The sequence below is a fragment of the Bufo bufo genome, chromosome 5 (assembly GCF_905171765.1).
Source record: "Bufo bufo chromosome 5, aBufBuf1.1, whole genome shotgun sequence".
Classification (NCBI taxonomy): Eukaryota; Metazoa; Chordata; class Amphibia; order Anura; family Bufonidae; genus Bufo; species Bufo bufo.
In genome coordinates, this window is record NC_053393.1 from 526,791,788 (window position 1) to 526,818,476 (window position 26,689).

General features: G+C 44.9%; 2 protein-coding genes and 1 long non-coding RNA gene across 5 annotated transcripts in view; 1 reads left to right on the plus strand and 2 right to left on the minus strand.

The window, feature by feature from the left end:
- LOC121000616 (zinc finger protein 436-like) overlaps window positions 1–26,689 on the minus strand; it is a 684,763-nt gene that overhangs the window by 16,207 nt on the left and 641,867 nt on the right. For 2 of the 3 annotated variants that reach the window (XM_040431175.1, XM_040431174.1), the window contains exon 2: window positions 528–664. In XM_040431175.1, coding sequence (XP_040287109.1) covers window positions 528–614 — 87 coding nt within the window. In that variant the 5' untranslated portion in view covers window positions 615–664. Of the gene's footprint in view, window positions 1–527; window positions 665–3,220; window positions 3,268–26,689 lie in introns of those variants that run through there. The other variant, XM_040431176.1, reaches the window with a different exon arrangement.
- On the plus strand, window positions 600–10,704 carry LOC121000620. Its single transcript, XR_005778870.1, has 3 exons — window positions 600–609; window positions 6,018–6,025; window positions 10,572–10,704. It is a non-coding gene; the product is annotated as an uncharacterized LOC121000620 (long non-coding RNA).
- LOC121000615 (zinc finger protein 891-like) overlaps window positions 14,204–26,689 on the minus strand; it is an 83,810-nt gene continuing 71,324 nt past the window's right edge. The window contains exon 8 of the mRNA XM_040431172.1: window positions 14,204–14,933. Within this exon, the coding sequence (XP_040287106.1) occupies window positions 14,419–14,933 (515 nt within the window). The 3' untranslated portion in view covers window positions 14,204–14,418. The remainder of the gene's footprint in view (window positions 14,934–26,689) is intronic.

Genomic DNA, 26,689 nt, shown 5'->3' on the forward strand with positions numbered 1-26,689 from the left:
CATGAGTCATGTCTTCTCATTCTTTAACCCCTAGACTAAATTTTAAGATTTGGAGCATGGCAGGCAATATGGTTAGATCAAAAATCACAGAAAAAGAGACAAACATCCTGCATGATATGATGAATAGAATTGCAGATGTACATGTGAACATTTATAAGGAAAAAATCACAGGGAAAAATGTACACAATAGATGCAAACATCATACATGGACTAAGCCCTCACTCGGATAAAATCTGAGACTCTCAGCCAATATATTTTGATCAAAACACATCTGTGCCCGCCTACCCGCGCCAAGGTGGTCTCAGTCAGACAGGTCCTACTCTAAACCTACCTATGCGGTTGGGCATGTACATTCAGGAGAGCAGCGGCATAGGTAGGTTTAAAGTAGGACCTTCCTGACTGAGACCACCTTGGCGCATGGGAGGCGGACACAGATGTGTTTTGATCAAAATATATTGGCTTAGGGAACCCAATTGTCAGAAAGAAGACAGTAACAGCGCCAGCTCTTCATTCCCAGAGTCGCTCACCTCTCCGATCAGAAGGAATAAGATCTCTAGGGTGAGGCTTAAAATCCTGTCTGCCATGTAAATGCTGCTTTTATCCATGGAGGTCATTCTGAGAGCAGGCGATGGTCCTGCTGAGAACTGCGAGGTGATCCCTGTACCTGGAAGAACAAGTGAGAGAAGTGTCATAAGAGGGTAACTTATCATTTAAAGGGGTTATCCCATGACTAATGTAAAAAATGAAAATCAGACATCATATAGTACATGGTGATCTCCTAACAAAGCTAGAACCAGCCCTGTACCTCACATGGGTCCAGAGATCTCCTCATTCATTGCTCTGCTAGATTTATATCAAGCTGACAGCTCAGGGGGAGTGTCTTTTCTGCTGCAGCCCAGGGGGCGTGTCCGTGCTCTCCCTATCACAGCTCAGGAGGCAGTTCAAGGATGAAACTGAGCATGTGCGGCCTTCTCAGTGAGCAGGTCAAAGAAATAAGAAAAAGACCAAACAGCAGGTGGCGCTATACAGATACATTTTATTGAATAACTCAGTGGCTATGCTATTATAAAAGTATTCAGATCCAGGTGCTGGTTTGAAAACTGTAGAATATTTTTCGTAGGACAATCCCCTTAATGATATTCATGAGGACAACACCAAACATAAGGACGACGTACATATAACAAACGGGCTATTACTGATATCAGAGTCAGGACAGCATCAACAGCTGTTAAAAAAGTAGATAAAGTTTTCTTAGATCTATACTTGATGATGAAAAAACATTTTCGGGATCAATGTTTTTTGACAACTTTTTTTCTGATTTGTGAAGAATCGGCGGCAAGTTTACGGCAGGCAATTGTTGAGAATGATTGTTCGCAGGAATGTTTGTTCCCGATAAAAGCCTTAAGGTAGGGTTGGGCAATAAACCGGTATTAACGATATACCGCGGTACTAAGAAACAGCGATATGGCGATATCGCCATTTCTTAATTACCGCAGTATTTTAGTGATGTCATAGGGGCAGACACACGTCCCAGTGCTGAATGCCTCTAAAACGTCCGGCGCACATTACAGCCGGCACAGTGGAGAAGGAAAGAGTCCCTCCGCACTGTGATCCGGCTGCCGCTGCGCCACCAATGAGAAGGTAATAGTGAGGAGGAGGGGAGGGGCTGTGGCCGCTGAACCACCAATGAGAAGGTAATAGTGAGGAGGAGGGGAGGGGCTCTGGCCACTGCGCCACCAATGAGAAGGTAATAGTGAGAAGGAGGGGAGGGGCTGTGGCCGCTGCACCACCAATGAGAAGGTAATAGTGAGGAGGAGGGGAGGGGCTCTGGCCACTGCGCCACCAATGAGAATTACCCTCAATACAAATATAGACTGCGAGTTCCGGCCGTATCACATACCCGGCACCCGGTGGAAGCAGCAATCCTGCGAACCGAGGCAATTTACCTCTTAAATGCGGCACCTGAGGGGTCAATTGGCATCGTTCGGTGGGATCCCTGTCATTGAGGCCGAGTGCCAGCTGTGTGCTATGGCTGGCACCCGCAGTCTATATTTGTATTATGGGGTTAGTTACATTCATTGATGGTGCAGTGCGCCCCCCCCCCCCCCCCCATACCCCAGTATTATAAATTACTAGCAGAAGGAACCGGCTTCGCACTGGTATATTTCATCTATTTCATTTTATGTTTCCGTGTGTCGTAAAACAATATCAACTGTTTCCCCCATAACAGTGACCTCTACAGTACCCACCCCTTTAACAGTGACCCCCACAGTGCCCGCCACTTTAGCATTGACCACCCCTTTACCAGTGACCTTTACAGTTCCCACCTCTTTAACAGTGACTTCCACAGTGCCCGCCCCTTTAACAGAGATCTCCACAGTGCCCGCCCGTTTAACAGAGACCTCCACAGTGTCCGCCCCTTTAACAGGGGGGGGGGGCGTCACAGCCAATAGCAGGCTGCAATGGGAACGAGCCTCCCTAGTGTCACCTGCAATGATAGGGGGGCTCGTCCCCGTTGTGGCCTGCTTTTGGTTGCCCCATATTGTCCCCCCCATATGTTTTGATCCATGCGACGGGGAGAAGCTGCAGCCATCAGAGGCGACGCGGGTGCCGGGGAGCGGGGTAAGTATAACCAGTATGGGGGCCCAGGCATTTCTCTCCTGTGACAACATATTTTGGCCGTTACTAAGGTAACGGAATAACTGAGACGCATAAATAAGGACACTTAGGGCCAGTTCACAAGACTGATTTTAAAACACACACTTAAAAAAATCAGTGCATTTTTTCATGTGGTTTTAGACTCTTGTCTTTTTTTTTTTTTTTAACCAACAGGTGTTCACTTTAATGCTGCTTCCCATTGAATTGAATGGGAGGCTGTTTTGAGGCAGAAACGCTCCAAAATACTGGCCCTTATGATTTCTCTACAGCATGCCTTCTGCCAAGTGTTCTGCATGGTTTATAAATAAAGTTTATTGAAACAACCACTGCATATGTTCCTACTTTGGCCCTTATTGGTTACCATGGTCACACTGTTTACCTCTTGGTGCAAACCTTCTAGCGCAAAAGGTCCTTTCAATAAACTTTATTTATAAACAGCACAGAACGCAGATCTGTTACCAGTTTATATAACAGCGGGCGGACTGAGGCAAGTAACCCTGAGGAGGAGCCGGGCTTCCACACTGCCGCCTGTATGCAGCCCCTCCGGTCACACGGAGCTCACCTCATTACTGTGCACTCTTGCTGCTATAAACCTCTTCACCCCGGCATTTGGCGCAGTAGGTGTGACGTCATCTCACTAGACGCTCAGAGCCGAGGCTCGGACTGATGACGTCGTTTCTTTGCGCTGAGTGCAGAATAATAAAGTTTTTGATTGAACGAGAGGGGTTTACTGTCTGCTCGGGCTTGGTTGTCGGGGGCTGCCTCAGGGTATAACTGCAGGGAGACATTTCCTATACAGCAGGGATGGCCAACCCGAGGTTCTCCAGCTGTAGCAAAACTACAACTCCCAGCATGCTCAGACAGCCTACAGCAGGGCATGGTGGGAGTTGAAGTTTTTCAACAGCTGGAGAGCCACAGGTTGGCCATGCCTGCTATAATGCATAGTGTTGCAATGCATCGGCGACTGCGACAGTCCGGAAAAATCCATCCATCCACAGCATGTTACATTGCAACACCATTGAAATGCATTCTATAAAATGCAGCCATACCCTTTTGTGTTGCGCGACTTTTCTGCGACACGTCGCTGTGTAGCCGTACTCTTAGGGTACGGCTATGTGTGGCACACGTTTTGTCTGCAACGTATGCTAGGGCTACACTGGTCGGGGGTCAGCAACCTCAGGCACTCCAGCTGTTCATCTACAACTCCCAGCATGCTCCATTCATTTCTACCGAAGTTCTGAGAACAGCCAAGCAAAGAGTGCATGCTGGGAGTTGTAGTTTCACCACAGCTGGAGTGCCAAAGGTTGCTGATCCCTGGCCTATGGAGTAAGGGTACGGCTACATGTGTGTTGCACGACACAAAAGGTACAGCTACATGGCAACATTTGTAGTGGGGCATTTTATATAATGTATTAGATGACACTGACTTAATGCTGCCAGTGTTATTTAATACATTCCAGAACTGTAAGCGTTACATAGCATCATAAATCAATATAATGCTATTTGACCCCCGGCAGCGCTGGGAGGTCAGGCCGGGAGCTGCGCTGCGGACTCGCAGCGTGGCAAACGCTCGTCTGCAAGGGGCCTTATAGGAGTGAGGGTTCGGCTACATGGCGACAAGAAAGTCGCGTGACATTTCATGTAATGTCAGTTCTGTTGCAATGGGACATACGACATGCTGCAACTCGAAAGTCGCAAAGAATCCGGACATGTCGGATTTTGTGTTGCCCGTTGCGAGTAACCTTTCATCCATTAAATGACTTCATCCATGACTTTAATGGAAGTTGTGCGCGACATGCGATTGGCGTGCAGAAAATCCCAGCTTTGAAATAAATAGTCTCGCAACAGCAAGTCGCAGATATTTTTGTGATGCGCAATTTGCTATTGCAAGCTGTACCCTAACTCTACAACCCTCAGCCGACACAGCCACAGTACAGAAACGTTCTGCCTGTGCGACCAGGAGCGGCTTATTACTGCTTCCTCCCGTGCTTGGCGCATAGCGTTCAGTGAACTCTATCATAGCGGACCCAGCAATCACGTCTCCGGAGCAAAGAAGAGCTGCAAGGACTTAGCAGACCCTGATGAGCTCTGCATGTGTACAATGCCCCTAAGGGGGCTGTTTTCCCTGTAACTGGGGCTCCTTTGGATGTCCCAGTTACATTGGAAAAAATGCAAAAAATAAAATAGAATTACCTCTTGGGGACACATGAAAAAATATACTAAATATAACATAAAATATAATTAGAAATCACGAAAAAAAATATAAATAAACACCACGCCAACCAAAACTATCGCCCCATTAACGTCAAACTATACATATTATATATCAAACTCACCTTACCTATTTATTCTGGTGTCAGTTTGCATATTTAAAGAATTGATTCGTAAGAGTCTATTCTTCTCATCAAACAGGGTTTTGCACCTGCAGATGGATGTCCCCGAAGCTGTGGATACTTTTCCTGCTTCTTAAGGGCTCATGCACACGAACGTATTTTCTTTCCATGTCTGTAACTTCTTTTTTTTTTGCGGACCGTATGCGGAACTATTCACTTCAATGAAAAAAGTAGATTGTCCAGCTTCACCTCGCAGTGCGTGTTTTATTAGGAAACGTGCTTAAAAACCAAACATCAAGCTCATATCATCAACATGTTTCGGATCAACATATATTACAGATGTGGTGTATGGTGAGGTGAGCTCCAACTTGGTGTTTTTTTATTATTCACTTCAATGGGTTCGTAAAAAAAAAACGGAAGTTACTCTGTGTGCATGTCCTATATTAGTCCGCATTACGAACAAGGATAGGACTGTTCTATGAAGCGCCGGCTGTTCCGTTCCACAAAATACAGAATGCACATAGACGTCATCCATATTTTTTGCGGATCCGTTTTTTGTGGACCACAAAATACATATGGTCGTGTGCATGAGCCCTAAATGACAGGGCCGACATCTTGTCCAGCCCTGACAATATCGTATAGCAGCACAAACACACACACTCTCTTTCCGCAACTGGAGCAGTCACTGTCCACGCACTGCTACCAGGAAGTGTAGCTGCTCCAGAAGCAGAGCCTCTACGCATGCGCCGCTACTGTGCACTGGCGCAGATTGTCACAAGTGGGCGAGCTTTCCAGCCCTTTCAATCGAGCTGCAGGGGGAGCGTCCTTTACTTCAGAGACACCCTGCGGCAGCTGCAGAACTCTGCTCAATGAGATGGATTAATTCTTACAAAATGATTTTCTCATCTCTAATAACAGTTGGCACAAACCTTTAGGCCTCTTTCACACGGGCGAGAATTCCATGTGAGTTATTATTTTCCCTTATAACATGGGTATAAGGGAAAAGAAATAGCATTCTTAATACAGAATGCAAAGTAAAATAGGGCTGGAGGGGTTAAAAAATAATTCAACTCACCTCATCCACTTGTTCGCGCAGCCCGGATTCTCTTCTTTCTTCTTCTTTGAGGACCTGGGAGGAAAAGGACCTTTGGTGACATCACTGTGTTCATCACATGGTCTGTGGGTCCGTGTTTTTAGCACGGATGAACGCTCTATTTTGTCCGTGTTCATGGATCCATCACGTCCATTATAGTCTATGGGTCCACGAAAACCACTGATGCCATCCCTTTTTTTGATCCGTGTTTCACGGATCATTAAGAAGAGATGCTTTAAAAATTATTTTTCAGCTGTTCAGTGTCAGTGAAACACCGACAGCAAAAAACTGACACACGGATCCTTCACGGATGTATTAGTGACCACCGTTTCACGGATTTGAGCACGGACACGGACGTGTGAATGAGGTTTTATACTGCATGATTTCCGGGCCAATTACTAACAACAAGCGTTCAAAGTAACACTCATTCCCGATAACTGGCGGCCGATCAGCGGATAAATAATCAATCATTCGTTTGTCGGCTAATTTGCATCTTTCATCAGAATGAAGGATGTACAATTATCATCAGCACATCTTGTGTAATCAGTAGAGGAATGACTGCGTAGAGATCATGTCTCCCCTGTCACTTTGCCTCGGCCTGTGTAACTGGCTAATCCAAACGAGCCCCGATTGACTTTTTTTGTGGCTCCCTGAAATAGAGCAATGTGACGATGCGGGCCCCAGACCAAAAATGTTGTGCGCCCCTGATCTACATACCCCTGATACACTGCCTGCCAGTTTACAGCTGAGAGGCAATATATCTGCCAACTGTGAAGCTCTGCAGCCCCCGTCACAGTACAGATGACCCTCTCATAATAAAAGATGCCCCTCTAAATGCCACCTCGCAGTAAAGATACCCCTCTAAGTGACCCCCTCACAGTAAAGATGCCCCTGTAAGTGCCCCTTTGAAGTAAAGATATCCCTCTAAGTGCCACCTCATAGTAAAGATGCCCCTCTAAATGCACCCCAGTAGAGATGCCCTTCTAAGTGCCCCTTTGCAGTAAATATGCCCCTCTAAATGACCCCCTCACAGTAAAGATACCACTCTAAGTGACCCCCTCACAGTAAAAGATGTCCCTCTAAGTGCGCCCTTACAGTAGAGATGCCTCTGTTAGTGCCCCGTTACAGTAAATATGCCCCTGTAAGTACCCCCTCAGTAAAAATGCCCCTCTAAATGCCACCTCGCAGTAGATACCACTCACAGTAAAAGATGCCCTTCTAAGTGCCCCCTTACAGTAGCGATGACCCTGTTAGTGCCGCCCTCACAGTAAAGATACCCCTCTAAGTGACCCCCTCACAGTAAAGATGCCCCTGTAAGTGCCCCTTTGCAGTAAAGATATCCCTCTATAAGTGCCACCTCATAGTAAAGATGCCCCTCTAAATGCACCCTTACAGTAGAGATGCCCCCTCACAGTAAAGATGCCCCTCTAAGTGCCCCCTTACAGTAGAGATGCCCCTGTTAGTGCCCCCTCACAATAAAGATGCCCCTTCCCAGTAAAGATTTCCCTCTAAGTGACCCCCTCACAGTAAAGGTGTTCGCTTAGACTCCCCCAAAGCAGTACAGTGCCCCTAGGATTCCCTCTAAGTGCCCTCCACACAATATAATAAACCAATAGCAAAGGAGCTATAAAGACCCTGCAATGAATGGAGCTGCCGGTCGGGCATTCGTACAGCGCTTGCCTTTCTCCGGAACTCCCAGGGCGCCTGTTCTCGTGATCGGTGGGGGTCCCACTAGTAGGACCTCCACCTATCTGTTAACTTAATATAACCGGAAAACCTCTAAAGGGGTTGTCTCACTTCAGTAAACAGCATTTATGATTTAGAGGAAATTAATACAAGGCACTTACTAATGTACTGTGATTGTCCATATTGCCTCCTTTGCTGGCTGGATTCATTTTTCCATCACATTATACACTGCTCGTTTCCAGGGTTACGACCACCCTGTAATCCATCAGTGGTGGTCGTGTTTGTACAATATAGGAAAAAGCACCAGCCTATGAGCGCTCCCATGGTCACGGCCACCAGAGAGGCTGCTGATGGATTGTAGGGTGGGCTATAACCATGAAAACAAGCAGTGTATAATGTGATGGAAAAATGAATCCAGCCAGCAAAGGGAGCCAACATGGATAATAACAATACATTAGTAAGTGCCGTGTATTAACTTTCTGTACATGATAAATGGTACTTGCTTAAGTGAGACAACCCCTTTAAGTATTTTGGAGGACCTCTGGGATGTCTGGAAGAGACTTGTTCTGTGAAGTAGATGAGTCAGAATCTCTGATCTGTAAAATGTCCCAGATGGACAGGATACCATATCCTTCATCTTGGAGGAACTACACGGATCCGTCTTGAACACCATTGAAAGTCGGATCCGTTTTCTATTGTGTCAGAGAAAACGTTTGGCTCTGCTTCGTCAGATGAACAGCAAAACGCTGCAGACAGAGCCTCCAGAGCGGAATGGTGATGGAACGGAGGCGAACTGATGCATTCTGAGCGGATCATTTTCCATTCAGAATGTATTAAGGGCAAAACTGATCCGTTTTGGACCGATTGTGAGAGCCCTGAACGGATCTCACAAACGGAAAGCCAAAACGCCAGTGTGAATTATTTATGCCACAAACAGAATGTCACTAAATTTAAAACGTAAAAACTCCATGGCAGTATTGTTGTCCCCCCCACCCCCCCCCCCGAAAAAGTTAATAAAAGTTAACCAGTAAGTTATGTGTACCCTAAAATGGTGCCATCAAAAACTACTTGTCCTGCAGAAAACAAGCCCCCATACAGCTATATTGAAGGAAACATAAAAAAAAGTTATAGCTCTTGGAATGCGACGATGAAAAAAGGGCTGGTGCTGGCTCGCCGCTCCTTCTCCTCCGGGCCTGCGATGCTCTGCTGGGCTCCATCTCTGGCAGAATCCTGTTTGACATCACCGCAACACCAGATCCCCTTGTGTCATGTGACCATTTGTCATGATGTAAAGGGGGGGTGGTCATCGCTGTGGCCAGTTATTGGCTACAGCGATGTCAAACAGGATTCTAACAGAGAGGGAGCCCAGCAGAGCATTGCAGGCTTGGAATAGAAGGAGCACGGAGCCAGCATTGGGAAGGGGGGAAGAACGAGTGAGAGACGAGTCACAAGGCGGTGACTTATTACTGAAGATATCCATGAGGACAACCCATAATGGAGTTTTCCTGTCCGTAGATACTATACTGATGGCATATCCTCATTATAAGTCATCAATATCAGACTGGTGGGGGTCCGATGCCCAGTACCCCCACCAATCAGCTTATTTAGGCAGCCATCGGTGCCAAAGGCGGAAGCCGAATGATGTAGCTGTATGTCAGTGTGTACAAGGGATGTATGGAGCCTGTGCATAAAAACTAGATTTTTGTACTTACCGTAAAATCTGTTTCTCTTCCGTTCATTGGAGGACACAGGCTTGACCTTGGGTATAGCTGCTGACACTAGGAGGCGACACTAAGCACAAAGGTGTGAGCTCCTGCCTTCAGCTATAACCTTCCTACAGGGACTAAGCTAAATCAGTTAGTGCAAAAGCAGAAGGAGAAGCAAGACAACAAGAAAATCACACTATGTACAAACCCAGGACCACACAGGCCCGAAAAGGCCCCTAAACTAGAGAATGGGTGGGCGCTGTGTCCCCCAATGAACGGAAGAGAAACAGATTTTACGGTACATACAAAAATCTAGTTTTCTCATCCGTATCATTGGGGGACACAGGCTTGACCATGGGAAGTTACAGAGCAGTCCCCAAGGGTGGGCATAACATGAAACCCTCCCGTCAATCAGAGAACTGCCATCTGCAAAACTCTACGCCCTATAGACGCGTCAGCAGACGCAAAGGTGTGCAAAGACGATCAGGTAGCCGCCTTGCACACCTGATGGGCCGAAGCCCCATGATGCACCGCCAGGAGGCCCCCACTGCCTGAGCCGAATGAGCAGTAATCCGGAAGGGCGGAGCCCGGTACTTAAGGCGGTACACTTCCACAATGGCCAAACAAATCCATCGGGAAATGGAAGTCTTCGACGCTGCCAGCCCTTGTCTCGGCCCCTGTGGAGTAACGAACGGAATCCATCCGCCGGAAATATGCCGTCTGGGACAGATAGACTCGAACAGCCCGTACCAAATCCAGAGCGTAAAGCGACTGCTCCCGAGGAGGAGACGGGTCAGGACAAAATGAAGGGAGAACAATCTCCTCATTTAGATGGAATGTCGACATCACCTTCGGCAGGAAGGACTGCACAGGGCGAAGGACCACCTTATCCTGATGGAAGATCAGGAAAGGAAACCGACAGAACCGCGAGTTCCGACACTCTACGGATAGAAGTAATTGCAACAAAAAAAGCCACCTTGTAGGACAGGAAGTGAAGTGACACCTGCTGCAAAGGCTCAAACGGTGAAGACTGGAGAGCGTTGAGCAATAGATTAAGGTCCCAAGGATCCAACGGAGGACTGAAAGGGGGTGCAGCATGTGCCACCCCCTGCAGAAAAGGCAGAACCGCCGAAAGCGAAGCTAAATTCCACTAAAAAAGAATGGAGAGAACCGACACTTGCCCTTTGAGGGAGCTGAGAGCCAGCCCCAAGTCCATGCCCGACTGCAGGAAAGCCAAGAGCCGCGGCAAAGAGAACCGAACGGAAGACAGCTGACGCCGCTCGCACCAACTAAAGTAAGACTTCCAGGTCCGGTGGTAGATCAGGGAAGACGACAGCATCCTGGCATGAATCATGGTCTGGACCACGGCATCCAAGAGCCTTTAGTACGGCGGCTTCAACAGCCATGCCGCTGTTAAATGTAGCGACCCTAAATTCGGGTGGAAGATTGGCCCCTGAGACAGGAGGTCACCCCGAAGAGAAAGAAGCCAGGGTTCGTCGCAGAGGAGGGTGACCAAAGCCGCATGCCACACCCGGCGTGGCCAAAAGAATGATGGGCAGTCCTTCGGACCTGATCTTCCGGAGGAGAAGTGGAATGAGAGGAAGAGGCGGGAACACGTAAGGAAACGTAAACCGACTCCACGGAATCACCAGCACATCGCACGCCAGGGCCAAGGGGTCCCTGGACCGCGCGACGAAGTCCTTGACCTTGTTGTTGCTAGCGGGGATCAAGATTCTCCCGGCTGAGAATCGCCCTCAACTCCAGAATGTTGATTGGAAGGGAGTGTTCCTTGCGAGACCATACTTCTTGAATGGAGAGATTTTCCAACACTCCCCACCAACCCCTGAGGCTTGCGTCGGTTGTTAACACCGTCCAACGGGGAGGAAGGAACGATCGGCCCGAATATAACATCGAACAGGCCAACCTCCATCTGAGGGCCCGGCAGATCAGAGCAGAGAGACGCATGGGCCGATCCAGACGCATCAATCATGGGCCGATCCCCGGCCGAACCGAGACACCGGCCGGGGAATCGCAAGCCGCGGGGGGACGACGTGGGAGCAGGCCACAGAGAAGCCGGGGCATCAATTAGCAGAGGCCCTGGACCAGTCGACACACCGAACAATAAGGGAAAACGGACGCCCCGCATCAAGCCCTGCCGCCCCACTCCCCCTCTCCCGACAGCAGGAACATCCTGGAGGGGCCCAGCCTTGAGGGGACCAGGTAACCTGAGAAGGGTTACCTGGTCTACAGCTGGATCACCACCTTCGGTGTGCAGCCCCTTGGGGAGGGACTCTACACTGGAACAGAGGGGACTTGTGGTGGATGGCCGTGGTGATCCGAACGCTGGCAGGATACAGAGGCTTTTAGGAACCTGATCCTCCTTTGCTTCTGGAGAACTGGAAGGAGCAGCGGGCTTGGGGGACCCCCTGGTCTCCTGTGTGGGAGTGCAGGCAGCTATTAGGACTGTACAAATTACGAGCTAAATATAAGAGGGTACACGTCCCTAGAATATAATAACAAAAAATCCAATAAGGACGCTTAAAATGGAGCAAAATAATAAAAGTTTTATTAGTGCTCAAATAGGAAGTGGGTGAAACCTGTATAAATACAAGGGACTAAATCGTCTATCCAAATTAATCCATCCTCATGTATGGATGGTAACCCTACCTATGATTGTGGTAAAATTGTGAGTAATAGTATAGAAGGACAGACGGACTGATTAACTAAAATTCACCGCACTAAATCCGGATCTAGTGCTCCGAAATGGCAAGGTACTGCCTGACAATAGTGATGTATATGCCAGTACAATTGTGCTGGTGAAAATAGTTGCTACAGTGTGCTATATCCACTAGAATTTAGGATATAATAAACCCCAGTCAATTGTATGGAATAAGCACACACAGCAAGCAATAGACTGACCAGGGACAGCCGTGCCACTGAGCAGTGGTGGTTAGAGAGAAGAGCGGCTGTACACTGTACCGACTCATAACCTCCGTCCACCAGGTGAGTAAACCACACAGACTGTTACCGATGCTGGCTACATGCGCTCCAGCAAACAGCACGTCTGAACAATGAGCTACGGCTCTACGCGTTTCTGTGCAGATAATGCCTGCACGTCATCAGGAGCCAGGAAGCTACTACACCTAACTGCCTAAAGCCGATACTGGGAACTTGAGATCGGCTAAACTACACAGTTAATTTAATCGTGTTAGCACCGAGTCCTAGTGTGGAAAACGGTGTGTTGCTTGTTACATGTATAGTCTCGGCTCTGTAATGGCCGAATTACAGAGCCGAGACTATACATGTAACAAGCAACACAGGCAGTACCTTGCCATTTCGGAGCACTAGATCCGGATTTAGTGCGGTGAATTTTAGTTAATCAGTCCGTCTGTCCTTCTATACTATTACTCACAATTTTACCACAATCATAGGTAGGGTTACCATCCATACATGAGGATGGATTAATTTGGATAGACGATTTAGTCCCTTGTATTTATACAGGTTTCACCCCCTTCCTATTTGAGCAGCTATTAGGACTGCCTGAAACTCCCACACAAGAGAAAATAAAAAAAGAACAAAAACCAACAGACCAGCAACGCAGGGAGGTCTGCCTCCTACAGACACTAAGCTAAAACTGATTTGGCTTAGTCCCTGCAGGAAGGGTATAGCTGAAGGCAGGAGCTCACACCTTTGTGCTTAGTGTCCGCCTCCTAGCGGCAACAGCTATACCCATGGTCAAGGCTGTGTCCCCCAATGATACGGATGAGAAAAAAAAACATTCTTGTACAACACCTGTAAAGAGTAACTAAACCTTTGACTAAAATTTTAATATGATGTCCCTAATGCCCATATAAAACTTTTTCTAATATACTTTAATGGATTTTCTATTTTTCATACACTTTCCCCCCTTAAAGTGCACCATTCACTGTGCGCTTAAAACTGACATACACCGTTGACTTCACAGCACTGTACGGAGTACAGGTGTGACATTTTTATAAATGGGGCCGCAGCAGCAGTGCGTATGGGCAGCAGCGCATATTGCTGCTCCTGCCCGTGCCCCCCCCCCAGAAGATTACTAACTCCTGGCATAGCACATGGGTACTCTGTACCCATGTGCTATGCCAGGATTAGCTTAGCGGAGCGGGCTCCAGCTTCTGCCTGCTCCGCTAAGCTAAGAGTCCTGCATGTCAGCTGTTAGCTTAGCAGAGCAGGCAGGAGCAGGAGCCCGCTCCGCTAAGCTAATCCTGGCATAGCACATAGGTACAGAGTACCCTTGTGCTATGCCGAAAGTTAGTACGGGCAGGAGAAGCAATAGGCCCTCCTGCCCGTACTCACAGCGCTGCTGCGGCCCCATTCATACGGAAATGTCCGTTTTAAGCGCACAGGGAATGGTGCACTTTAGGTAGGAAAAAGTCTAATAAAAATAGAAAATCCATTAATAAAGTATATTAGGAAAAGTTTTATTTGGACATTAGGGACATCTTATTAAAATTTGAATCAAAGGTTTAGTTACTCTTTAAGTCTCCAAAATTCCGGTAACACCTTGCCTGATGTACTGCCCCAACATTATTATTGGATTATGGTCTCTGACAATATCTTAACACACTGAGGCATGTATACCACCATCTTCCCCGATCCTGCAGGCAGCATCGGGGGGAACTCTGTATTAATAGCATGTTTAATACTCACTTTCAAAGTTTCCTATTAAACACAAAACCTGCTTCATATCAAAAACCTTTAATACAATATTACAATGCCACCGGTGTTAGTAAAATGGCGCATCCTGAAGGGGCGTCATCTCTGTGCACTCTCAGAATGGATTTGAGTAAAAAACTGTTGAATATGAACAGAATTGGTGCAGAATGTTCCCGGTGTGATTGAGATGTGTGTCCACTGATGATGTCGCATCTGATTTTTGCATCAAACATTTACCTCACTCTCATCAACAGGGGGCGTTCTCCTCTGTGTGAAGTCGCTTGTGTTTTGTTAACCACGTTTTCAATCCGAAGCTTTTCCCGCACTGATGACATGCGAATGGTCGCTCGCCCGTGTGGGTTCTCTGATGATCGATTAGCTTCGATTCATTTGTAAAACACCTCCCGCACACCAGACACTGATGCTCTCCGGTGTGAATCTTTTTGTGTTGAATAAGTAGTGATTTCCACATAAAAGATTTCCCGCACTCGGGGCACGAAAAAAGTTTTTCTCCTGTGTGAATGCGCTTGTGTGCAATGAGTCTTGACCGAAATTTAAAACATTTACCGCACTCCGAACAGGACAACGGCATCTGTGCTGTGTCACTGCGATCCGCGCTGTCTGCAGACATTGGTTCTGGGAAACTCAGGTCAGACGAGACGTAGTCACCGCCGGGCGGAGAGTCCTGTAAAGGTTCTTCTAGGAGGTCATCTTCTATTTCGATTTCAATCTCATGCTCTGGAGTTGAAAGTCGTTCATCACCTGTTGAGAAGAAAATATATTTAACCTTTCCTAAATCTAAAGTACAGGTGAAGATAAGAAAGTAAAATTTTATTGATATGATTTTTCAAAGTATCTTCTTAAATCCTCATTAGTGAAAGATTGGGGGGGGGGGGGGATTATATGATGGAGATTTCATCCTCAAAAGAATGGTCACTTAAAGGGGTTGTGTCACTTCGGCAAGTGGCATTTATCATGTAGAGAAAGTTAATACAAGGCACTTACTAATGTATTGTGATTGTCCATATTGCCTTCTCCTGTTCTGTCAGAAAATCTTAAATCGGCAGATTCCCGTACCCCACGGCACCCCCCCGGAAGTCACGTGGGGTGAGGGAATCTGACGATTTAAGGTTTTCTGACAGAACACCGTCTCTCGTCCTGTTCACCACCGCTGTCTATGGCAAAGCAGCAATGAACAGGAAGAGGAACGGCACGTGCACACTATCCTCAAGGTAGGTCATCAATATTAAAAGCGGACAACCCCTTTAAAGAAGCACTCCGAGTTTTTAATTTTATTTTACATATATTGCTAACTCACCACCAGTAGTTTAGCAGTGTCATTTGTTACATCCTAAGGCCTCATGCACACGACTGTTGTTCTGGTCCGCATCCGTTGCTCCGTTCCGTGGCCCCGCCCAAAAAATATAACATGTCCTATTCTTGTCCATTTTGCGGACAAGAATAGGCATTTCTACCATGGGCCGGCTGTTCCGTTCCGCAAATTGCGGAAGGCACACGGGCGGCTTCTGTGTTTTGCGGATCCGCAATTTGCGACCGCAAAAAACGGAAGGGTCGTGTGCATTAAGGCCTAACTCAGTTGCATCCATACATTTTAAACCTTTTCATTATGGGAACCTCATTCCTCCCAACTTTTGAAAAGAAGGAAAAGGGAGAGAATGTGCAGTGTGCGAAGCACACCGCAGCAAATTTTTCTGCACTAGGCCACGCCTCTAACTCCGCCCAAAACATAACTAAACACCTTATCCCACCGAGTCCCCTAAATGCACCCACATAGTAATTACTCTCCCTTTATGCCACCACACAGTAGTTATTGTTTTGCCTTTTCATAGGTATATACATTGATATCCAATTATTCTAGTCAAGATGGATGTTCATTGCCTTTAACCCCTTAAGGACTCAGCCCTATTTCACCTTAAGGACTTGGCCATTTTTTGCAAATCTGACCAGTGTCACTTTAAGTGCTGATAACTTTAAAACACTTTGACTTATCCAGGCCGTTCTGAGATTGTTTTTTCGTCACATATTGTACTTCATGACACTGGTAAAATGAAGTCAAAAAAATAAAAAAATTTGCATAAAAAAATACCTAATTTACCAAAAAGTTTGAAAAATTTGAAAATTTCAAAGTTTCAATTTCTCTACTTCTGCAATACATAGTAATACCCCAAAAAATTGTGATGACTTTACATTCCCCATATGTCTACTTCATGTTTGAATTATTTTGGGAATGATATTTTATTTTTTGGGGATGTTACAAGGCTTAGAAGTTTAGAAGCAAATCTTGAAATTTTTCAGAAATTTACAAAAACCCAATTTTTAGGGACCACTACAGGTCTGAAGTCACTTTGCGAGGCCTACATAATAGAAACCGCCCAGAAATGACCCCATTCTATAAACTACACCCCTCAAGGTATTCAAAACTGATTTTACAAACTTCGTTAACCCTTTAGGTGTTGCACATGAGTTATTGGCAAATGGGGATGAAATTTGAGAATTAAATTTTTTTGCCTAATTTTCCATTTTAACCCATTTTTTTCCACTAACAAAGCAAGGGTTAACAGCCAAACAAGACTGTATCTTTATTGCCCTGACTCTGCCGTTTACAGAAACACCCCATATGTGGCCGTAAACTACTGTACGGGCACACAGTAGGGCGTAGAGGGAAAGGTGCGCCGTATGGTTTTTGGAAGCCAGATTTTGCTGGACTGGTTTTTTGGCACCATGTCCCATTTGAAGCCCCCCTGATGCACCCCTAGAGTAGAAACTCCATAAAAGTGACCCCATCTAAGAAACTACACCCCTCAAGGTATTCAAAACTGATTTTACAAACTTTTTTAACCCTTTAGGTGTTGCACAAGATTTAATGGAATATAGAGATACAATTTCAAAATTTCACTTTTTTGGCAGATTTTCCATTTTAATATTTTCTTTCCAGTTACAAAGCAAGGGTTAACAGCCATGTCCCATTTGACACCCCCTGATGCACCCCTAGAGTAGAAAATCCAAAAAAGTGACCCCATTTTAGAAACTACGAGATAGGGTGGCAGTTTTGTTGGTACTAGTTTAGGGTACATATGATTTTTGGTTGCTCTATATTACACTTTTTTGTGCGGCAAGGTAACAAGAAATAGCTTTTTCGGCACTTTTTTTTTTGTTATTTATAACATTCATCTGACAAGTTAGATCATGTGGTAATTTTATAGAGCAGGTTGTCACGGACGCGGCGATACCTAATATGTATACAATTTTTTTTAGTTATGTAAGTTTTACACAATGATTTCATTTTTAAAACAAAAAAAATGTTTTAGTGTCTCCATAGTCTAAGAGCCATAGTTTTTTCAGTTTTTGGGCGATTATCTTAAGTAGGGTCTCATTTTTCTGCGGGGTGAGATGATGGTTTGATTGGCACTATTTTGGGGTGCATATGACTTTTTGATCGCTTGCTATTACACTTTTTGTGACGTAAGAGGACCAAAAATTTCTTTTTTTACACCGTTTTTATTTTTATTTTTTTACGGTGGTCATCTGAGGGGTTAGGTCATGTGATTTTTTTATAGAGCCGGTCGATACGGACGCGGCGATACCTAATATGTATACTTTTTTTAAATTTATTTAAGTTTTACACAATGATTTAATTTTTGAAACAAAAAAAAATCATGTTTTAGTGTTTCCATAGTCTAAGAGCCATAGTTTCTTCAGTTTTTGGGCGATTATCTTGGGTAGGGTATGATTTTTGCGGGATGAGATGACGGTGTGATTGGTACTATTTTGGCGTACATGCGACTTTTTTGATCACTTTTATTACCTTTTTTGGGAAGTAAGGTGGGCAAAATTTCAATTTCCTCATAGTTTTTATTTTTTATTTTTATGGCGTTCACCGTGCAGGGAAAGTAACATGACCGTTTTATAGATCAGGTCGTTACGGACGCGTCAATACCAAACATGTGTAGGGAATTTTTTTTTTTTTTAATCAGTGATAAATGTGTTTTTTGATTTTTACTTTTTTTCACTTTTTTTTTGACCCAGACCCACTTGGTTCTTGAAGATCCAGTGGGTCTGATGTCTGTATAATACAGTACAGTACAATATATAGTGTTTTGTACTGTATTTTACTTACACTTTGTCTGAACAGATCTATGCCTTTAGCACAGATCTGTTCAGCACCATGGACAGCAGGATGTTGTCATGGGAACCTTCCCCAGGATGTTGCCATGGGAACCTTCCCCATCTGCTCAGTTGTGGACACAACTTCGCAGACGGGGAAGGGTAAGGAGGGGGGCTGTCTGGGGGCTCTCTCCCTCTCCATCGGGGGGCTGCAAAGGCACAGCAGCCCCCCGATGGGAGAGGGAGCTCCCTCTTACTGTTAACTTTTTCCATACAACGGTCCGTACGGCGTTGTGACAGGATGCCGGCTGAATGATTTCAGCCAGCATCCTGTTCGGATTAACCCTCGCAGCTCCGCAATCTCGATTTAAACTTAGGACGTACCGGTACGCCCTGAGCCCTTAAGGATTTGGGAAATAGGGCGTACCGGTACGCCCTAAGTCCTAAGGGGTTAAGAGCCATGCTCGACTATATTTACAATTTTGTATGTCTTGAGTAGGCCAAAGTAAGGTCGCACAAAGGTTTCTGCTCTTTAGTGTTATTCTTCTCATGAATCTACCAGTCTGAGAAGAAGCCATTTATATACAATTAGGTATTTATTAATGACGCAAAATATATAATATGTATGTATTCATTTAATGAGCCTTAGTTAGTCCTTAGCATAAGACAATCAGTAGGACATATATATATATATATATATATATATATTACTTTATATTATATTATTATATGTTATGAAGACAAAATGTATCCAGTATATTATATATATTTCTCATTAGGAGAATATTCGTCTCTAAAAGAGTGTCTGTAAAGATGTGTGTTTTGTAACAATTAATCACATGCTGGTATGACAGAGGAGGTACTGAAATCTCTGTGAGAAAACAAGGCCCATTCATATCATTACAGTCCATAGATCAACAGTGTGAAAAACATTCAGATAGACGCCTAGAGGTCTGTCTCTAGTTGTTAGAATTAATGTCACAATTAATCCCTATTGCTTTGAATTAAAGCTTCTGAGGTCAAATGTATAGAAAACGTTTTATTCAGACTTACATAGTTAACCCTTTATACTATGATGCAAATAGCTTATACAGCAGTGCCACCTAGGTATGAGTAGGTGACATTACAACAGTAGCAAAAGTGCATTCTGGGTAATGTTATGATGTCACATTTCTTATCAGTGGTTATATCCATCCGACAATGATTGGAAAGTTACAAACTAGGAAGGTGTGTCTAACTGATAAGTTTGTGATCATAAACCACACACAGAGAAACTCACAGAGAAGTAAAAAAGGAAAGAAAGAAAGAGGGGTCTATCAAGATGAAAGCTATGGTGAGATGCGCTATGATGGACCAGCCAGCTTTCCTGGGAGCAGAAGTGAGATTCCTACTAGGACTTGGTAAGAGACACAAAGAATAATATTTAATTTTATTAAGACTAATTGGATAGTGTGGGTGGAATTATACCATTTAGATTGGCGAATAAATAAAATAAAATAATAAATTGATCATCTTCATATTAAGATGTAGTCTTAGGATATTGTGAGGCTTCATTCTACCTGCAGAAGAATCAAGACTCATAATCTAGCAAAGCATTATATGATTGCTTATATACATATATATATACACTCACCTAAAGAATTATTAGGAACACCTGTTCTATTTCTCATTAATGCAATTATCTAGTCAACCAATCACATGGCAGTTGCTTCAATGCATTTAGGGGGGTGGTCCTGGTCAAGACAATCTCCTGAACTCCAAACTGAATGTTAGAATGGGAAAGAAAGGTGATTTAAGCAATTTTGAGCGTGGCATGGTTGTTGGTGCCAGACGGGCCGGTCTGAGTATTTCACAATCTGCTCAGTTACTGGGATTTTCACGCACAACCATTTCTAGGGTTTACAAAGAATGGTGTGAAAAGGGAAAAACATCCAGTATGCGGCAGTCCTGTGGGCGAAAATGCCTTGTGGATGCTAGAGGTCAGAGGAGAATGGGCCGACTGATTCAAGCTGATAGAAGAGCAACGTTGACTGAAATAACCACTTGTTACAACCGAGGTCTAAGGTCTAATTTCTACGATCCGTATTTACTATTCTATCAGTTCTTAAATATGATCTTTATTGATATCATTTTCACATATATGTTTTTCTGCACAAAGGGAGTTGCTCCCGAGAGTGTAGATCATACGGCACATGTCACTTTACATACATGCACTTTGTTTATTTTTTGTAACAGATGTATGCAATTGTACTCTGATTGTAACTTCAATGTGATTGGTTGAACACTTATGATATGCCTTTATATGCCTTAACTTTCACTGTCTCTATGCTTGAGGAAGGCTCTTGTGAGCCGAAACGTCGCAAGTTTGCCATACTATGGGTGATTAAACACTTTATTTCACCATTACTTTGGAGTGCAGTCCGACTTTTTTTGTCTCTATATATATATATATATATATATTGATAGAATATTATTCGCCAAGCTAAATGATGGATTCCCACAGGAAAGACTTACTTCAAGTCCTTCCCATTTAAGATATGGTCTAGCAAAGAGCCTAGATCCCTGTTATTTGTCTTAATATTCTTACCAAAGTCATATGTGTGAAAATAGTCCAGGATGGGACAGAAGGATACAGTTGTCTCTTCTAAGTTATATCCTTGTATGGATTTGCCCATCTTGAGGTCATGTGATGTGTAGTTGGTTAGAGGGGGGTGGAATGTATTTAGCATTCTATATTGATGTCTAGGATTAGACATGCCCATCCTGATATCATGAGGTTTCCTCTGAACAGAAGTGATGTATATAACTTATGTTCCTATTCTGATATCCTAACCTTATAATAGCTTAGTTATAATGTGACAAGTTATTTCCACTCACATGTATTGTTAAGCTTGTAATGCTTTATATCAACGCTGAAAATATTCATTTGCATGTATCACTGTGTTTATTTACTTATATATATTTATAATCTTGTAACCAATAAATCTGTATATTTTTATAATACCTGTGTATTATTGTATAATGCAGAACTACATTTTTATCATTAACGTCATCTCACGTCAAAAGAACTTATTTATTTGAGGAAATAGTCGGACTCAGATGGGAATTGTATCGATTAGTTTGTCTACAATTCACCAGGTCATGATTTTAAGAATTTTACAAATTTTCTTTTTTCATGGTTAATTATTTTATGACCATAATTAATAATTCTTAATTTAATTATTACCGCCCGACATTATGCTAGCATTGTGCCCCCTTCACAGTAGTTATGCCCAGATATGTGCCCCCTCACAGTAGTTATGGCCAGATATGTGCCCCCTCACAGCAGCGATGCTCAGATATGTGCCCCCTTAAGTAGTTATGGCCAGATATGTGCCCCCTTAAGTAGTTATGCCCAGATATGTGCTCCCTTCACAGTAGTTATGCCCAGATATGTGCCGTCTCTCAGTAGTTATGGCCAGATATGTGCCCCCTTAAGTAGTTATGCCCAGATATGTGCCCCCTTCACAGTAGTTATGCCCAGATATGTGCCCCCTCACAGTAGTTATGCCCAGATATGTGCCCCCTCAAAGTAGTTATGGCCAGATATGTGCCCCCTCACAGCAGCGATGCTCAGATATGTGCCCCCTCTCAGTAGTTATGGCCAGATATGTGCCCCCTTAAGTAGTTATGCCCAGATATGTGTCCCCTCACAGTAGTTACGGCCAGATAGGTGCCCCCTCTCAGTAGTTATGGCCAGATAGGTGCCCCCTCTCAGTAGTTACGGCCAGATACGTGCCCCCTTACAGTAATTACAGCCAGATAGGTGCCCCCTCCCAGTAGTTGTGCCCAGATACGTGCCCCCTCTCAGTAGTTATGGCCAGATAGGTGCCCCCTTAAAGTAATTACAGCCAGATAGTTTCCCCCTCTCAGTAGTTATTACCAGATATGTGCCCCCTCACAGTAGTTATGCCCAGATACGTGCCCCCTCTCAGTAGTTATGGCCAGATAGGTGCCCCCTTACAGTAATTACAGCCAGATAGTTGCCCCCTCTCAGTAGTTATGGCCAGATATGTGCCCCCTCACAGTAGTTATGCCAGATATGTGCCCCCTCACAGTAATATTCCCAGTAAAGTGTCCCCCGACAGTAATATGCCCAGTAAAGTTCCCCCCTTCACACGCAGTAAAAAAAAAAAAAAAAACTCCCCATACTCACCTCGTTCCCCAGCAGCAGGATACACGGAGCTCCGGGTTGGCCTGCCCCCTACCCAGACCTGCAGTGTGGAGCGCCGGCAGGGGGGAGGAATGATGAAGCAGAAAGCAGACAGACGGCTCTTGCTTCATCATTACAGGCAGCTGTCTCTACTTCCTATGGAAGCAGGGACAGCTGCCAGAAAGCGGGACATACCTCCCCCATACCGGGACCGCGGGACAGCCACTGAAATGCGGGACTTTCCGGCCGGATCCGGGGCGGTTGGGAGGTATGGAACCTGGTCATGTTAATTCAAGTCTGAAAATATAATGTCTTCCCTATCTTAAGGACCAGGAGTGCAGTTTAACATAGACAAGTGTATCAAATAATGACAATGGAAATAAGAGTTTAGTATACAGCATTTCCTGCACTCCGAATAAGAGAGCGGTTCTTCCCCTGTGTGAAGGCGCTGGTGTGCCATGAGTCTTACCGCAATCTGAAGAAGACAATGGCTCCTGTGCTGTGCTGATGAGGTCTTCGTGGTCCACGCTGCCTACAAACATTGGCTCCTTTTTAGTAAGGTCACAGGGAGTCACAACCGGTTGTTCAGCTGCTGAGAATAAAATATATTTTTTACAGAGAATCTGTCACCAGCGACTTCCCTGTCCAGGTGTTTGCATAGACACATAGCTGCGGATCGTCTGATTAAAATGCCTAGTTATGATACTTTTTCTTAATATGCAACAAGAGCAACGGTGATGCCCTCGTTGCACCAAAGCCTAATTTCTATATTAGGAAAAAATATAACGTGGGAAAATACAGCGTTTTAATGAGATGAACCACAGTTACGTGTCTATGCAAACAGCTGGAAAGGGAGGTAGCTGGTGACAGTTCTAGACAAATTATTTTTTATTTTGATGGTGCCACCTACACACATTTCCATCATACAACGCATCTATTTCTTATTAAAGAAATTATCTCAAGCATATTTTACAAGTAGGAATTAACCCTCACCATTAATTCGGTTTTCATGAGTCTTCCATGACAGAACCTGCCCTTTGATCTTCTAAGAACAGGAAAAAAAAGAGATTAAAAAGCCCCCCCCCTTTACCATCCTCAGTGACTTCCAAACCGCTGCACGGACAAGAATATAGATTTAGAAATCGCCAATAAATGGGAGGGTGCGCTTATACTGTATAAGACTCAGAAAACAACAGATCAGCAGTGAGGATTAATATCTACTTTAGGGTCCATTCACACGTCCGTAGTGGCTCTGTAAATTAGCACCGTGTGTTGTCCGCATCTGTAGTTCCATTCCGCGGCCCTGCAAAAAAGATAGAGGATGTCCTATAATTGTCTGCAATCGCGGACAAAAATAGGCATCTCTATCAAAGGGCCGGCCATGTGCGGTCTGCAGAATGCGGAACACAAACGGCCGGTATCCGTGTATTGTGGATCTGCAATTTGCGGACGTCTGAATGGACCCTTACACATCACTTCCACAACGGCACTATGGAGAAATAACAGATCAATTTACTATCTTCCATAGCTGGATCTATGAGGACTGAACCAGATCCTCTTGGGCCATAAAGTTGCTAAAAAAAAATCACCCAGACCTTCTGAGACTGAACTTTGTATATAACCCTGGGGATTCGAGGATGAGGCAGGAAAGCAAAGACCAGTTTGAAATTGCAGTCCTGAACAAGGGCTTACACTTCTCTCAATTGTAGAGAAACCCCCTCCTGATCCTCTATGTGCTTCTGCTCTTGTAATGGGACCTCACAGCATTATAATTATTTATTGTTTAATGATATGTAGATTGTAAGCTCTTGCGACAGGGTTCGCCCCCCCCCCCCCCCCCACTCTACCAGTCTGTTAATTGTTTATTGTATTTTTTTGTATTAAGTATGTGTTAACCCTCTTGATGTACAGTGCCATGGAATTAATGGCGCTTTCAAATGGATAATAATAATGATTTACTGTATAATACTGTGTCTCTGCCCGACCTCCACTGTAATGAATTGTACTGACAATATTATGTCAGTACAATTCATTACAGATGATGTGGGACAGAGACACACAGCATTGTAAATCATCATAATGCTGTGAGGTCCTGTTACAAGAGCAGAGTTCAGGGCGGGAAATCACTCTAACACAGGGAGTCTGTTTCTCGCAGTGAACTTGCCCGTCTGAACCTGGACTTATAAAACTTGCTAAAGGCAAGTTAAAGGGGTTGTTCGGGTCCAGAGCTGAACCCTGACATCCCTCCATTTTCACCCCGGCAGCCCCCCTGACATGAGCATCGGAGCAGTTCATGCTCCAATGCTCTCCTTTGCCCTGCGCTAAATTGCGGAAGGCAAAGGCATTTTTAGGAGTTCCGGTGATGTACTGGGGCTCTCCATGGGGCTGACAGGAACCCCGGTGACGTCACCGGCACTGATTGGCGGGATTTAGCTCTGCCCTAGCCAGTAAAACGGCTAGGGCAGAGCTAAAGCCCGCCCCTCAGAGCCGGTGATGTCACCGAACACACTGCCAGGCGGAAGTTACCGCCCGGCAGTGTGTTATTGAAAACAAAAAAGGAGATGCTCCGATGCCAGCCTCGGGGGGGGGGGGGGGGGGGGGGCTGTCTGGGTGAAAAAAAGGGTATGTCCGGCTCTGAACCCGGACAACCCCTTTAAGTTTTTTTAAGTTTTTTATTGGATGCCTGGGACAACCCTCTGTGAACTTCATATTGAAGGACTGTTTCCTCACCCTGTGATGAGAGCTGTTGATCATCAATGATGACTTTCTTGTACTGGTTCTGCTGGGGATCATCCATGACGACTTTCTTGTACAGCTTCTGCTGGTGATCATCCATGATGACTTTCTTGTACAGGTTCTGCTGGTGATCATCCATGATGACATTCTTGTACTGGTTCTGCTGGTGATCATCCATGATGACGTTCTTGTACAGATGCTTGTGTTTATCTACATAATCCCATTCTTCTATAGAGAAGTAGACGGCGACGTCCTCACAGCGTGCAGGAACCTGAAATGCACAAGAAGACAGAAATACAACACATCAGCTGTGATCAGTGACCTGTATATTGAATAGCTGGCTGACATACGGTAGGTCATTCAGCAATCTTCACATTTATTAGATACAGGGCTTGACAGCTCACATTTTTTCTACTGGGGCCTCACCACTGGTTGAAATAAAATTGACTGGTGTAAGCAGAGAAACCCATGTGCATTCTATCCCCACTGCTGCCTGTCCTGGCTGCACCTCACCAACCATTGGGGCCTGACTTACAGTTCGAGAAGCACTGCTCAGGCACACGATTTGTTCCAAGGACTTCACACAGGACCAGGGGACATTCTTTGCGTGTGGAGGAATGGCAATTTAGACATCAATACAGGAAAGGATTCTTTACAGTCAGAGTAGTCAAACTATGGAACATCATACCCCAAGAGGCAGAAGAAGCCATGCCACCATGAAAAGCATTATAAGCTACAAGCAGCATGTTACAGATCAGGAGGAACTAAGCAGATTGATATAGAGGTTTGTGGGGAAAGATTCAGTAGAATTTGTATTTTATACATTTATATTCCTGCTCATTCTGTGCTTTGAAGTCCAGGAGGCGGTCCTATCGGTGATTGACAGCCTTCCCTCTATGACTGTGTATAAAGAGAGAGCTGTCAATCACTGATAGCTCCGCCTCCTGGACATCAAAGTCCAGAATGAGCAGGAATATAAATGAATAAAATACAGGTTAGGCTACATTGACAGGACAGTGAAAAAAGGTTGTGAAATAATAGACCTTAATTGTTCTTAAAACAGCCGTGTAAATCCTTAGGCTCCATTCACACGTCCGTAATAATGGGTCCACATCCGCTCTGCAAATTGCGGAACGGGTGCGGACCCATTCATTCTCTATGGGGCCGGAAGAGATGCGGACAGCACACAGTGTGCTGTCCGCATCCGCATTTCCGGAGCGCGCCACCGATCTTCCAGTCCACGGCTCCGGAAAAAAATAAAACATGTCCTATTCTTGTCCGCAATTGCGGACAAGAATAGGCATTTCTATGGGGGTGCCGGCTGAGTGTATTGCGGATCCGCAATACACTACGGGCCTGTGAATGGACCCTTAAATACTGAATCTTTTCCCATAAAACGATATATCCGTCTGCTCAGCTCCTCCTGTTCTATATCACTCTGCCTGCAGCTTAGACACCATGTTCA